Source organism: Thamnophis elegans, chromosome 2, assembly GCF_009769535.1.
Source record: "Thamnophis elegans isolate rThaEle1 chromosome 2, rThaEle1.pri, whole genome shotgun sequence".
Taxonomy (NCBI): domain Eukaryota; kingdom Metazoa; phylum Chordata; class Lepidosauria; order Squamata; family Colubridae; genus Thamnophis; species Thamnophis elegans.
In genome coordinates this window covers 34,923,380-34,936,764 of record NC_045542.1, presented here as the reverse complement: position 1 = coordinate 34,936,764, position 13,385 = coordinate 34,923,380, and the positions used below count along the sequence as shown (strand labels likewise).

The 13,385-nt window shown below is 38.7% G+C and overlaps 1 protein-coding gene across 5 annotated transcripts in view; it reads right to left on the bottom strand.

Moving 5' to 3' along the window:
• Positions 1-13,385, bottom strand: part of RHOT1 (ras homolog family member T1) — a 59,492-nt gene that overhangs the window by 26,518 nt on the left and 19,589 nt on the right. For all 5 annotated transcript variants that reach the window (XM_032210605.1, XM_032210601.1, XM_032210603.1 and 2 more), the window contains exons 8-15: positions 13,229-13,330; positions 9,472-9,570; positions 8,124-8,232; positions 7,307-7,427; positions 5,714-5,798; positions 4,919-5,064; positions 1,363-1,463; positions 1,115-1,245 (exon numbers count right to left, since the gene is read on the bottom strand). In XM_032210605.1, coding sequence (XP_032066496.1) covers positions 1,115-1,245; positions 1,363-1,463; positions 4,919-5,064; positions 5,714-5,798; positions 7,307-7,427; positions 8,124-8,232; positions 9,472-9,570; positions 13,229-13,330 — 894 coding nt within the window. The remainder of the gene's footprint in view (positions 1-1,114; positions 1,246-1,362; positions 1,464-4,918; positions 5,065-5,713; positions 5,799-7,306; positions 7,428-8,123; positions 8,233-9,471; positions 9,571-13,228; positions 13,331-13,385) is intronic.

Genomic DNA, 13,385 nt, shown 5'->3' with positions numbered 1-13,385 from the left:
GCTAGGCCCAGAGGGGATGGGGTGATTTCCTTGTCTGAAATGTGCCTGGCCAGGTTTAGGGTATGGCACCAACCAAGATCCCAGGGCAGGAGAGGGACAATAACAGTTGTCTTCCGGAAATCCTATTAAAGGTTTATTGCATTTATATGCCGCCCTATTCCTGGAGGGACTCAGTATTAGTCTTCAGGAGTACTGCTTCACAAGTTGCTGGTTGTGAGGCCCTGGCAGAATCAGGTGGTACAGACTTCGGGAGCACAAGCATCCTGGGGCATCCTGGGAGGGGATGCATATAGCACCTCTGTTATGTAAGCTGCTTTGGGTAGTGGTCTGCTTCCAAGTCTATTCAGAGTGTTGGTTATCACCTTTAAAGCCTGTCGTGGCATGAGACCAAGCCACCTGAGAAACCATCATATCCCTATTTCATCAATGTGTCCTACTCAATCCATCAGGGCGGGGTTGTTGTAGACCTCTTCAACTAAAGAATTTTGTGGTTTAGGAAAAGGGTCTTTTCTGCTGTTGCCCCATGAAACATCTTTCCCCCAGAGGTGAGGTAGGCTCCCACTATATCCCAGCCTTCTGGAAAACCATCAATGCCTGGTTTTGCCAACTGGTATGGGAGTCCAAGAGTAGCATACAACCTTGGGTGCGACTGGTGGCTTGAGGGCACTCCCTCTATCTTTAAAACAAAATTTTCAAACCTCTGTTAACTCTTAACTTTTAAACGTTGTTTTTAACCAGAGTTTTTAACTACAGTATGTCACTTTTCACAATTTTCATTTGTAAACTCCCCAGAGACCCTTACGTGAGATAAGCAATGTATGATTAGTAAACACTGCACTCTGGTTCTGTACAACAAAGCAGCATTGCCAGAATATTAAATGCTGGCACATGACTAACTTAGCAGTACATTTCCTTTGGTCCCCAAAGGACCCATAACTAATTGGTTGTGCAGCTGTCCTTCCTCAAAGTTGCTGGATCACAAATAAAAATAAACCGCGGATGAAAAGAACCATTTTAAGAATATATTGTAAAACAGTAACCAAGTGCTGGCAACAGGCAATTCCGCCCCAACTCTAACATATTGTTTTAGAGAAAAACAGAAGAAGAGTCTTACCAGGAGATTTCTTCCAAGCAGCGCATGGAGAACTCCAGTTTTCCCACAACCTTTCAACCCAATTAGATTACATCTGAACACATTCCTCTGAGTCTGCCTTTTTTGAAGGTCAATCTTTTTGTCTCTGGTTACTTAAAACAAAAATGGACAGATAAGTGAGCCATATTCCCTAAAATCCCAATGCTTTACTTCATCCTACAAGTATCCAAATTCTTCCCAGAATAAGTGGGAAAAGTGAAAGCCAATACCTGTGATTGCCGAGGCTTGGGATTCCTGTTCAGTCAATATTGAGTATCCTAAATAGCCCAGATATTCGAGGCAGCGCTGTACATCCAAGTACGTAGTTAGTCTATAAGAGAAAACAACTATGTTTCCCAAGTTCTTGGCATCTGTTGTAGCCTTAAGGCAGCGGTCCCAAACCTTTCCAGCTTGGCACACTGGGTGGGACGTGTGGTAGTGGTGGGGATGGGGATGGTTCCGGGCAAGCAGCAGGCATGCACGTAAACGTGCGCCATTCCATTTGCGCAAGTGGTAGGTGCACAGGTCTGCCGCTTGCACAAACAGAGCTTTGTGTTGAGAGTGCGCGCCCACACAAATGGAGTTTCACCTATGAGCATCTCCCACTTGTGCATGTGGAGCTGTGTCCGTGCACACACTTGCTTGCATGGCCCAGTTCTACATGAGCCCCAACCTGGTAATGGGCCACAGCCCAGGAGTTAGGGACCCCTGCCTTAAGGGCACTTTGCAGTACAAAGCTATCAGTAAAATCCAGGACAAATTTATATATGTACTTAAGCATCGGAATTCGCATCTTCCCTATTTGGAAACCCTGAAAAAGACTTTTAAGCTATTGAAGGCAGCAGGAAGCAAAATTAATAATATTTGTATCAGTGCTTATATACTACTTCTCACATACCACAAAAATAAGTAATATGCTTATCCTCTTATAATAGACTACTACAACAAATACAAAAAGATTTGGATAATTGGGCAAAATTACAAATATCACTAATTGGAAGAATTGCCACGATCAAAATGAACATACTATCTAAAATTTTGTTTCTCCACCAAACAATACTGATAAAATTAGGGAATTTTCTTTTGAAGAATTAAATAAAATAACATTAAAGTTTATTTGGCTGGGGAAGAAATTTCATATAAAATTAAAACTTTTGCAAGATAGTAGAAATAGGGGAGGTTTTGGACTCCCAGACTGGGAAATCTATTACTATGCGGCAGCCGCGACTTGGCTTAAAGATTGGGTAAAACTAAATAAAAAAAGGATACTAACAATAGAGGGTCATAACTTTCAACTTGGCTGGCATGCATTTAGCGCGCGCTGGCCAGCTGAGTTCACCTTTTTTTAAAGCCATTTTTCGCCCTCCCCAGGCTCCAAAGACTTTATAGGAGCCTGGGGAGGGCGAAAAGAGCCTCCCTCCCACGGAGGCTTCATGAGCTTCCTTGAAGCCTCCGGAGCACAAAAAAAATGGCAAAACCGGAAGTTTGGGAACAGACTTCCGGTTTGCTCGGAGAGTCATTTTAAGTGCTCCAGAGGCTTCAGGGAAGCCTCCTGAAGGTCCCTGAAGCTTCTGGAGCCTGGGGAGGGCGAAAAAAGCATGCAAAAAATGGGGGGGGGGGCTTTAGTGCGTGCATGTGCACTGGGGGTTTGCACATTGAATTATGGGTGTGGCACGCCTGCGCATGACCCCCCCCTGCGCTCCCCCCACTTATGGCATGCAAGCCAAAAAAGGTTCGCCATCGCTGCCCTATATACATTTGGAGAAAATTAAGAAGCATCATTATATGGAAATCCCACTCTGCCTTTCAACAATGGTGGCAATGGTATACCCTAATGTATTAGATGTAAATAAGGCAGTGAAACGTTCATCCAATAAATAAGATTTATTGGATGAACAAGGGATATTAAAATCAGACCAAGAATTAAAGAGCCAAGGAATAGAGATAAGTTGTGGCCATATTTACAAATTAGGACAAGATATAAAAAAAAGACTTAGAACAATATGGCTTCTACAGAGAACAACAGGAATTAGATAAAATACTACGGGGGACCAGGAAGTGGGAGGGGGAATGATTACCAAAGCATATAATTATTTCTTAAGATTTAAAATGGAGAAAGAAACAGTGAAAGAGACAATGATGTTGGGCCCAAAATTGTGGTTATAGTATCAAATTGGAACATTGGGGAAAATTATGGGAGAAAAGCTACAAACTGACAATGTCAGTAGCCTACAAAGAAAATTTATACAAGATGTTTTATCACTGGCATTTATCCCCGGCGAGATTGGCCAAAGTGTTTCCAAAGTGTTCACCGGAGTGTTGGAGATGCGACTATAAACAAGGAACTTTCTATTATATGTGGTGGTCGTGCCCTAAAGCTAGGGAGTACCCGCTCAAAGTAAAGAAATGGTTAGAAGAGATTACAGGACAAAAGACAAGAGTTGAAACCAGAAGTATTCTTATTGGGCATATTAAGGGTAAACGTGTAAAAAATTTCAATACATTATACTGCATATATTAACTGCAGCTAGAATAGTCTTTGTTCAGAATTAGAAACAGAACAACACGCCCTCGGATCAAATGATAATAAGAAAGATACTTGAATGTGAAGATGGATAGGTTAACCATGGAGTTAAAAGATAGAGAAGAATCGGAATATTATTAAATCTGGAATATATGTACATTTGGCTGGAAGACAGACATAAAGTTACTGCATAAGGAATATGTAAGCGTGACCCGACAAATGCGCGCACGCCAAAAGCACGCCGACAAAACCGTGGCATGAAAACCGTGACATCATCAATGCGCCGACAACAGCGCGCCAACAGCGGCCAACAGAAGCGCGATTTAAGTTAAGGTAAGGTTAAGGGTTAGGGTTAGGTTTAGAGCGCGCTTCTGTCGGCGCGCTTCAGCGCTCATTCGTCAGCGCGGTTTAGAACTCGCGGTTTTGTCATCTTGGTTTCATCGGGCGCGCTTTTGTCGGGTGCCCTTTTGCAGTGAACCATATGTAAGATGTAAATCAAAAAGAAAGCAAAATGTATATATTTGTAAATTTAAATAAATATATAATACATAGTATTGTGATCTACATAATTTATGCTAATATTAAGTGACATTGATATGGAAACACTTTAATGAGTGGAACTATATGTTGTTTCTTAATGTTGAAATAAGTTTAATTTAAAAAATTATTTATTTTTTAAAAAATAAGTAGTATGCAGTTGGATTACAGCTCAAGACTTTATCATGTTAAGGTATGTTTTACATTTATCAGTTTGCATGTCATGTATTAAAAAGTCAAGATAGTGGAATGGATAGTAGAAAGAAAGATCACATAGTCTTATTTCTAGTCATAGTAATAGTTCTCTTGGGCAACCTGCTTGTGTGAAACAAGTATGGCAATCTTTATTAAGGAGGTCTTAATGAAATTTCAGAGAGAGCAATTGGCTTTTAATTCAATGCAGAATTAACTTGTGAAACTTGCCTGGGTTACAATCATATGATTATTGAACTTCCTTCCTGATTAAATCATAGTATATGAGAAATAACATTTTGGCTTCATTTCTTTTTCAAACATGCTTGTTCTTAAGAGTGCTGGGAATAATTTTCAATAATATAATAATGTATTTGCAATTCGAAATAGTAGCCATATCCAAAGAAACAACCATGTAGTACCAATCACATAAACTATCTTTGAAAGCAGTTCATTTTTCACTTTCTACCATTAAAAGAATAGCTGTTTCTAAACAAGTTGTGGGCAATCTCTAATTTATATGCTACACTTACGTCCACTGAGAAAGAAATCCCTGATATGTTATCCAACCCCTTTCATTTGTACAAACAGTGCTGTTGACATCTGGTCCCCATGGCATGTAAGGGAAGATTTTGAACAAATCCTTGAGTTCTTCAGGAGACAAAGCACAGTCTCGGTCCTGAAAATAGATTTATATTTATTTATAGCCAGTTAGCTTTGTTTAGTAAGTCAACTGACATAGCTTGCTTTTCTATGCTTCATTGTGCCTCAGATGGCTTTGACTAAGAACTTCTGGGAAAGAGAACGATAAACAGAGAGCAAATCCCACCTCCTTCTAGCACTGATGATGTTACCTAGCTAGGTAATGAAACGTCTGCAAGAAAATAACCAGGCTCAGAGAGAACCAAGGACTCCACAACACCTGTATTTTATATATAACAGAGTCACTTGATTGGCAAATCCTAAAATATACTATGCAACAAAACAAGTTAAATATTTAATATATTTTAATCATTTCAAGTGCCTTCAATAGCAAAGTAACTGGGATGGGACTAGATGGCAAGCCTTTCCTAGTTTGATGTCCATGTTTTGCAATTCACTATTCTCAGACACTGACCAAGTGCTGTTTCTCCAGGTGTTTCATAAAGCAGTTAAAACAACTATATTGTGTGTATGTGTGTGTGTGTGTGTGTGTGTGTGTGTATCTTGCATAGCGTTGTATATTGCCAGGAATTTTCAGTCTGAGGCTGGTTACAAAAATACTATCCAATTGCTCAATCAATCATGTGTTCATCTTAAAAAATTCAAAAATCAGATAAAAAACTTACCAAATCATGCTTATCAAACATGCTTTGAAGGAACAAGTATGCATGATGGTTTAACTCTGTTGTGCAGTCAGAAGGTATTTTTAACCTGATTGGAGAAAAAGCAATATCTTTGAAAAAGAAGTATGCTTACCTAACAAAAAAGAACAAAGTGAGTCTTGCAATTGGGGGCGTGTCATTCTGGAAGTGGTTAGCGGACTAAGATAAAAACACCACCTCCCATCGTGCATCTTTCTTTCTTTCTCCACTTTGTCAATTTTAAACTAATTTAATGTTACTATTTACTGCATTAAGGTTTTAACATGTAGTTCTTTTTTAATGATCGTAGACCACCTGAAGTCACCTCCAAGTAAGATGGATAAATGTTGAATATGTTGAATAAATTCATACATGCATGCATACAGACCGACAAACCGACCAGAGCCTTATCAAGTCCACTATTCCCTATCTCCAATGGCTAATCAGATGATCCTATGAAGCCCATAAGCAAGAGATGAGTACTCTTTCTGCCGCTGTTCTCTAAGAGTTAATATTGAAATGTCCAATATTCAAACTCTGAATGTAGTATAGGTAGTCCTGCACTTACGACCACAATTGGGAGCAGAATTTCTGCTGCTGCTAAGTAAGGGAGTGGTTAACAGATCTGCAACGATTTTACAATCTTTTTTTGTCAAGGTTGTTAAGTAAATCACACAGTCATTCAATAAATCACAGTTGTTATCTGAATCCAGCTTCCCCCACTGACTTTGCCTGTTGAAAGCCAGCTGGGAAGGCCTTAATTGACAGGCACATGACCCCAGGACACCTCAACTGTTGCAAATATATGCTCTTTGTCAACACCCAAATTTTGATCACATGCTTGTGGGAATGATATGATAATCGTAAGTGTGAGAATTTGTTGTATGTAATTTTTTTTTCAGTGCCATTGTTATCTCAAACTGTCACTAAATGAATAGTGATAAGTTAAGAACTACCTATATGTTACACCCACATCATAACATACACTCATCATTGGAGGCTTATTCTATAATGCTGGGTGCATATATGGAAGGTAGCTAGAAAAATCCAAACGTTTTGAAATCCAGTTTGCTTCAATGACAAAAATTAAGCACATTCAAAGAGTCTCCTGACTGAAAAGGCATCTAATGATCATACCTTGCAAGAATTTTACTATCATGGTTTCTTCAAAACCCAGTGCTATGTAGGTGTTAAAATTTACTTCCAATTCTCTAGAACTACCATAATTGGCCAATAACCTTCTAAACATCACATACTAGTTTCAAAATTTTAGACGCCGACTAACTAAATGTTTCCTCTTGATGAGTAGATTGGAATAATTTCATGCTATGAGCAATATTCTTAAAAATAGATCCAATTCAGCATTATATGTGTTGCTATATTGGGTAGAAACAATCCAAAACTACTTGGTTGGACACAATGGAAAGCAACACTGAATTATATTACTTGGTCAAGTCAACAGACCTTCATGTTCTAGAAAGTACCTGATTTTCTGCAGTGAAAGAGAGGTTTTACATTTTATAGGTCAATAATACCAATTCAATTTAAACTAAGTTTTAAAAACTGATTGATACATACAGGGGAAATAAATACTCTGGTGTGAGCTCTAGGTCATCATCATATCCAAAGCGCCGCAATACTGTCCAAGTTGTTTCGTGCCTCCCTCGCTGGATGAATAATGTGTGGAGAAAAAGAAAGCCTGAAAAGACAGTTGTTTAATTGGCAATCTAGAACACAGGCCAGGGAGAGAGGTTAGAATTGAAAACACAACGAAGATGCTCCAGGTATGCAAGTGTATCTTTTAAATAAGATCCTACCAAATGCTATGAAAGCATCATGCTTCCATCAATCTGGCTGACCACTGAGCAGCTCTCTAGGAAAAAGGTGATTCAAAGCATGTGGACCCAGCTATCATTTCTGTAAACAGCTCCTTAAGAATCTGCATGTGAACCCAAGAAAATGTGTTTTTAAGAGGTACCAGCACATATTACTGGCAGACGTAGTCACACTCCACATCATTTTTTCCCTTGTGAATCTGGAAAACTGCACATTCTTGTAGAAAATGAATTATCACAACCCCTGCAGCCAGTTTCCAGATGCAGGCAAATCAACAGACCCAATTGTTTCCAGCTTAACAAATATGCATCTAGAACTTACGGACTCCGATTTACACATAAAATGGGTTAATAAGCTGCCTAACTAATTCCATACCCAAACTATTGGTCTACACAGAAAGGCCAAAGTACAAGCATGGTGCATTTAAATCCATGCAGTTCTGTCGGCTTCCAAATTCATAAATAGATAGCAAGTTGTGGTTTTTGCTATAGTTTCTAGATTTGTCAGCAGATCTCCTTCCCATATTTCATATAATAACGAAAAAGAATGAGGTCCTCACCCTTCAACGTTAGTCCATTGTCAACAACTCCATCACTTAGATTTTTCCTTACTACATTCTTTACATCTTCCAATGCTTGAGATGCCAGTGGTGTGTTAAAGCAAATTCTCTAAAGAGAGTAGAAATATTTGAAATCAATATTCATTGATAAAGGTTCAGTGCACTGTAAACAGCTTCCATGTCTCATGTTAGACTACCAGTTTCATACAAGTAGCAGGGTTAGCTACTAGCCCTGTGATTAGATGTACAGAAGATGCATGTTGCAGCTTCTTAGCCAGCCATGTGGTCAAGCAGAAGCTAGTTGCACCTGTCCAACTCAGAAGATACATCACTACTTTTTTGCAAGAGAGTTCTGAATACAGAATCCACAGCACTGTTTGCAATATAGCGTGACTATATTCTGGCATCTTATTCTTCTATGTCTCTGTGCAAAAAATGGAGATGGTGGAATGAATCTTTAGAGCAGCGCTACTTTCCCCTGCTTTTCTTTAGGAAGAACTGAAAAAAGAAGTCCAACCATAAATGTCCCCGTCCTTTGGTATATTCTCCTACTGGAGGTGAGGTCAGCCCCCACCCTCCTGGCTTTCTGGAAGAGCCTTAAAAATTGGTTTGGGTGCTTGGCCACAGCCTCGATTGGTGCACCCTATGCTGGGGTGGCTGATGGGATAGAGAGAGACGATCCCAACCCCAACATTGCCTGCCCTCTTGCTTTTTAGTTCTTATTTAACCTTCTTATTTTTAATCCTTCTCTGTTACTTAAAAAAAAGACTTTTTATCATTCTGTATGCTGCCCAGAGTCACTGCAACAGTGAGACAAGTGGTATGTGAGCCATGGTGGCGCAATAGTGCAGTACTGCAGGCTACATTTGCTGACTGCTGATTGCCAGCAGTTCAAGTCCCACCAGTTCAAGGTTGACTCAGCCTTCCATCCTTCTGAGGTGGGTAAAATGAGGACCCAGATTGGTAGGGGCAATAGGCTGACTCCATAAACTGCTTAGAGAGGGTTGGAAAGCACTGTGAAGCAGTATATAAGCCTAAGTGCTATTGCTATATACATGTAATGAACAACAAACAATTGCTGTATCTTTGGAGACACAGAAGCTCACTGCTCCCATCTCTCTGAAAGGAGAGGATGATAGCAAAAGTCTTGCAACATTTTCAGCCTTTGTTTCTGCAGCCACTTCAACCCCACCCTTACCACCACAATTAAAGTCCTCTACAATGAGCATAGTACCCCGGCCTTACATGGCCAAAACATTAAAATATCAGCAGTGGTTTCAACTGAGGTATTTCTCTTGAGGTTTAATGAACAGTTCAGGATGAAACACAACAGAAAATGAAGAAATACCTGAAAGAAGTTGAGTTCTGCATCATTCAGGGTGCCATCATTATCTTGATCAGAAATTCGAAAGATCCGAGTTAAGGCTTTTATGCAGGCAGGTTTCATCTATAGATTTAGGTGAACCAAGGAATGGGGATTACTGCATTTTATTTCCCTGCCATATTTTGATGCAATCTAAAAACTTTACTGTTTTCATAAGACACAATCAACCAAAAAATAATAATCTGAATCAATATTCTCACACATGCTACCTTCCTATCTCTTCCAAAACACCCATTGACATTTTTGTTTACATGTTGTAGGTCAGTCCTCCTAAATCTGTTTATTTTTCCAAATTATTTTGACAAATGATTCCCACAATTGCAGACAGATCTGCTGAGCATCATGTGGTAAAAACAATATTACGTAATCTACTGACAAGTTTTAAGGGGGGGGGAACTATAAAGCAAACCTGATTTGAGTCTTAATCTTTCCTCCTAGAAGTCTGTATACTGATTATGGCTGGGACAATGAAACCTACGATTGAAATAAATAGCTAGGCTATCTTAGGGTCCAATCTGGCACTCTATTTGATAGACATATCCAAGCATATATAGAGGATCTTATAATCCAATCTGGGGTCATGTATGGTAATAACTTTGCTGAATGGATCACTTATGGGTTCAATCTGCTAATGTACAATCTGCTAATGTATTGTGACCTTGCTAACAAGGTCACAATACAGACAAACACAGAAAAGGTCAGGTTACTGGTATTCCAAAGTATTGGGTGGCTGACAAAGTCCCAATCCAGATTCACAAAAAGTTGTGTAAGTGAAAAAAAGGGAAATATGCATGCACAATAAAATAAGTTTCAATAAGAGTAACAGCTCAGTTTTCACAAAATTCCTTGTTTGTAATATTTAAAACTGTACAAGGTTTTGGATTTCAACTCTAAAATGGGTCCTCTCCTCTGCATTGTCCCTGTAATATTTTACCTATCCTGAAATAAAATTCAAAAGTGACATTTTGTAGGTTACATTTGGTTTAAGGTGGTTTTTATTGGTTTTCTGTTTGGAGTTTTTTCCAAACTGGCCTCATAATGTCACTCATAATTTAGCATGTAGGAATAAGATACATGAATTCAGCCTGTTTTGCAAATCACATTTCTTAGCTAATTATGAGAACTACATTTCATCCATCAAGTCTTTAAAGCATGAGAATAAATATTAATTCACCCCTCAGTCTGCAAACTCAAAGTATCACAACACAAGAGGTAACCATTATATGAGAGATCTATTAAGCATTAGGTTCCAAATTAGTCAATTGATTTCATTTAAGATTATTCTTAATTCACAGTCAACAGAAACAGAAAAGAATTCATTAAGCCATCAAATTACACAGGAACACTGTGGGCCAGAGTGTCAGATTAATACCATATTTTTTGGAGTATAAGACGCACCTTTTTTCCTCCAAAAAGAGGCTGAAAATCTGGGTGTGCCTTATACATCGAATACAGAATTTTTTGCCTCCCAAAGCCCTGCCCCTTTACCAAAATGGCCGTGCATACCCTTATGGAGGCTTTCAGAGAGCTCCTAGGACTGGGGAGGGCAGAAATGAGCAAAAAATGGACCCGTTTTCACTTTTTGCTCGTTTTTGGGCCCCCACCCCTCCAGGAGCACTGTGCAACCCCCCCCCCCCTCCAAGGCTATTCAAAATATGAATCTGAGTAGTTTAATAGGTACCACTTCGGTGAGAAGGTAAAGCACTTCGTGATGTCATGCTGGCCACATGACTGCAGAAATGTCTTCAGACAGCACTGGCTCAATGGCCTTGAAATGGAAATAAACACTATTCTAGTTGGCAATGACTAGTGGAGGAAAATCCACAGGGACTGTTTACCACCACCACCCTTTTTTTTAATCAACACCAGAGGATGAAAGCTACTCTTAGCCATCTTTGTTACAGCAGATCTGAATCCTCGAGCATTCTCAAATCATAATATAATTCCTTCTACATGCCTTTTGAAGTCAAACATTTAAATCCAAATGAAGCTCAGACATAAACGCACTGAACCTCCCGAATTAAACATGTATGTTAGCCCACATTTAGTTCTTCATTGTTCCCAAATATTAATTTCAGTGAATAGAATTGGGTATTAGCCTCCAAATAATAAAGCCAATATAAAAAAGAACCTTCAGGTAACATCTGAGTAAACATTAGACCACTAAAGCTGCAAAAAAAGTTTAAAAAACAACAACAACCCTCATCAACAGGGCATATGATCATGATAAACTGCTATATGTCAAACACAGGAGCAATAATTCCAGTCAAAGACAAGACCAAAAATCTTGAAGAATGGAATCTGCATCAATTAGATCCAGAATCACCTGGAATTGATCACTCAGAAATTTTGATCTAAGACTGAGAATAATTGCAATGATTGTTATTGAAACGCGCAAGCATCATCAACTCTCATGGCAAGATCCTACCCACTACTTCTTTCTGATTACAGTTATCCTATCATCCCAAAGATGATTTGCGAACAGGCAAATGTCCAGTGAGCAAGCACTAGGCCTCACTCTTCCTAAATAGTCTGCCAATGTAATGTACTTAGGCTGCACAAGCTGAAAAGTATCTACAGTGTCAGAAGAAAAGTGGAGTTGTAGGAACGTTCATTATAATACTGTATCTATAATCAATGTGGAATCCAGGACACAATCGATTCTTTATCTACAATTATTTGTAAAGTGATCGTGTTGGAATATTGGATGTTTTCCACTTCTCTGTTCACAAGGAGCCTGTATATCTTTGCCACTCAGAAAGGCAATGCATATTGCTACTGTGTGGTCACAATGCTAGCAAATCTTTTTGTAAAATAAAGCCTAAAACAATTTCTAACTCATGCTCAAGCTTGTCATAATTTTTTCTCTATTACAGTAAAAGCCATCAATCCTGTCACTTCATTATTCCTATTTTGTAGAAAATCAGGAAGGAAACAAGCTTTTATAAGTAGGAGAGACAGAAATCTTTGTCAAAGTGCTAAACTGTGATTCAATAAACCACAATTAGCTATGTATGTACATTGTGCTAAACCAGCACCAAATATATAATGGTTCGGTATGATCTTTTCTTTATTTTATAGAACAACCAATGTTTTGACAGTATTGCTGTCAAAGATAAGAACCAAGAGAACTAGTCAAGAGCTATCAGGAAATCATGTATTCTACCTGATCTTTCATTTGTGAAGTGACAGGGATGCCCACTTAACATTAAACTCTATAAAGTGGAATTGATTTTTCAGAACAAACATAACTGATCAAGAGAATGACCTGTTAGGCAATCCTTAGGAACGGTAAAGAAGAGGTTCAACATCATAATGAAAGCTTGTAGAATATCAGTTTGTAATTTTCAATAATATTTTGGTCTGCTTGGGGAAGTAGACTACCAGAGAATAGAAGAAATGATTAAAACTAGAAAGATAGGTGACACATCAATTCGGAACATTCTGACTTGGAGAAGACTGGAAGGGTGAAAATATTTCTATTTTCTTAAAATGTTATATCTCATTCCAGCCACTAAACCTCTCTACCTTAAACAGCATTCACATTTTCACCTTGGATTTTTTTTCCTTCAAACAAATCTGCAAATAAAGCAGAAAATGGCAAAACACTGAGAACCATATGCTGAAAGATCACTTCCAAATATACTATGTCTCTTTTAGCTCTTTAAGACTGGGAGTTATTAACAGAGATGGATTTTATAGCAGAAAAGTATCAATATACCTCTTTTTCCTCTGGACAATAGAGGGGCCCTGTAGGGTGTAAAACTGCTTTCTGTGCATAATAAAACAATTCAGATATGTTCTTCAAATTCTTTGCTGAGCACTAGAAGAAAAAATAAAGAGGAGTTTTGAAATCTTTACCACAATATGGAAGAAAA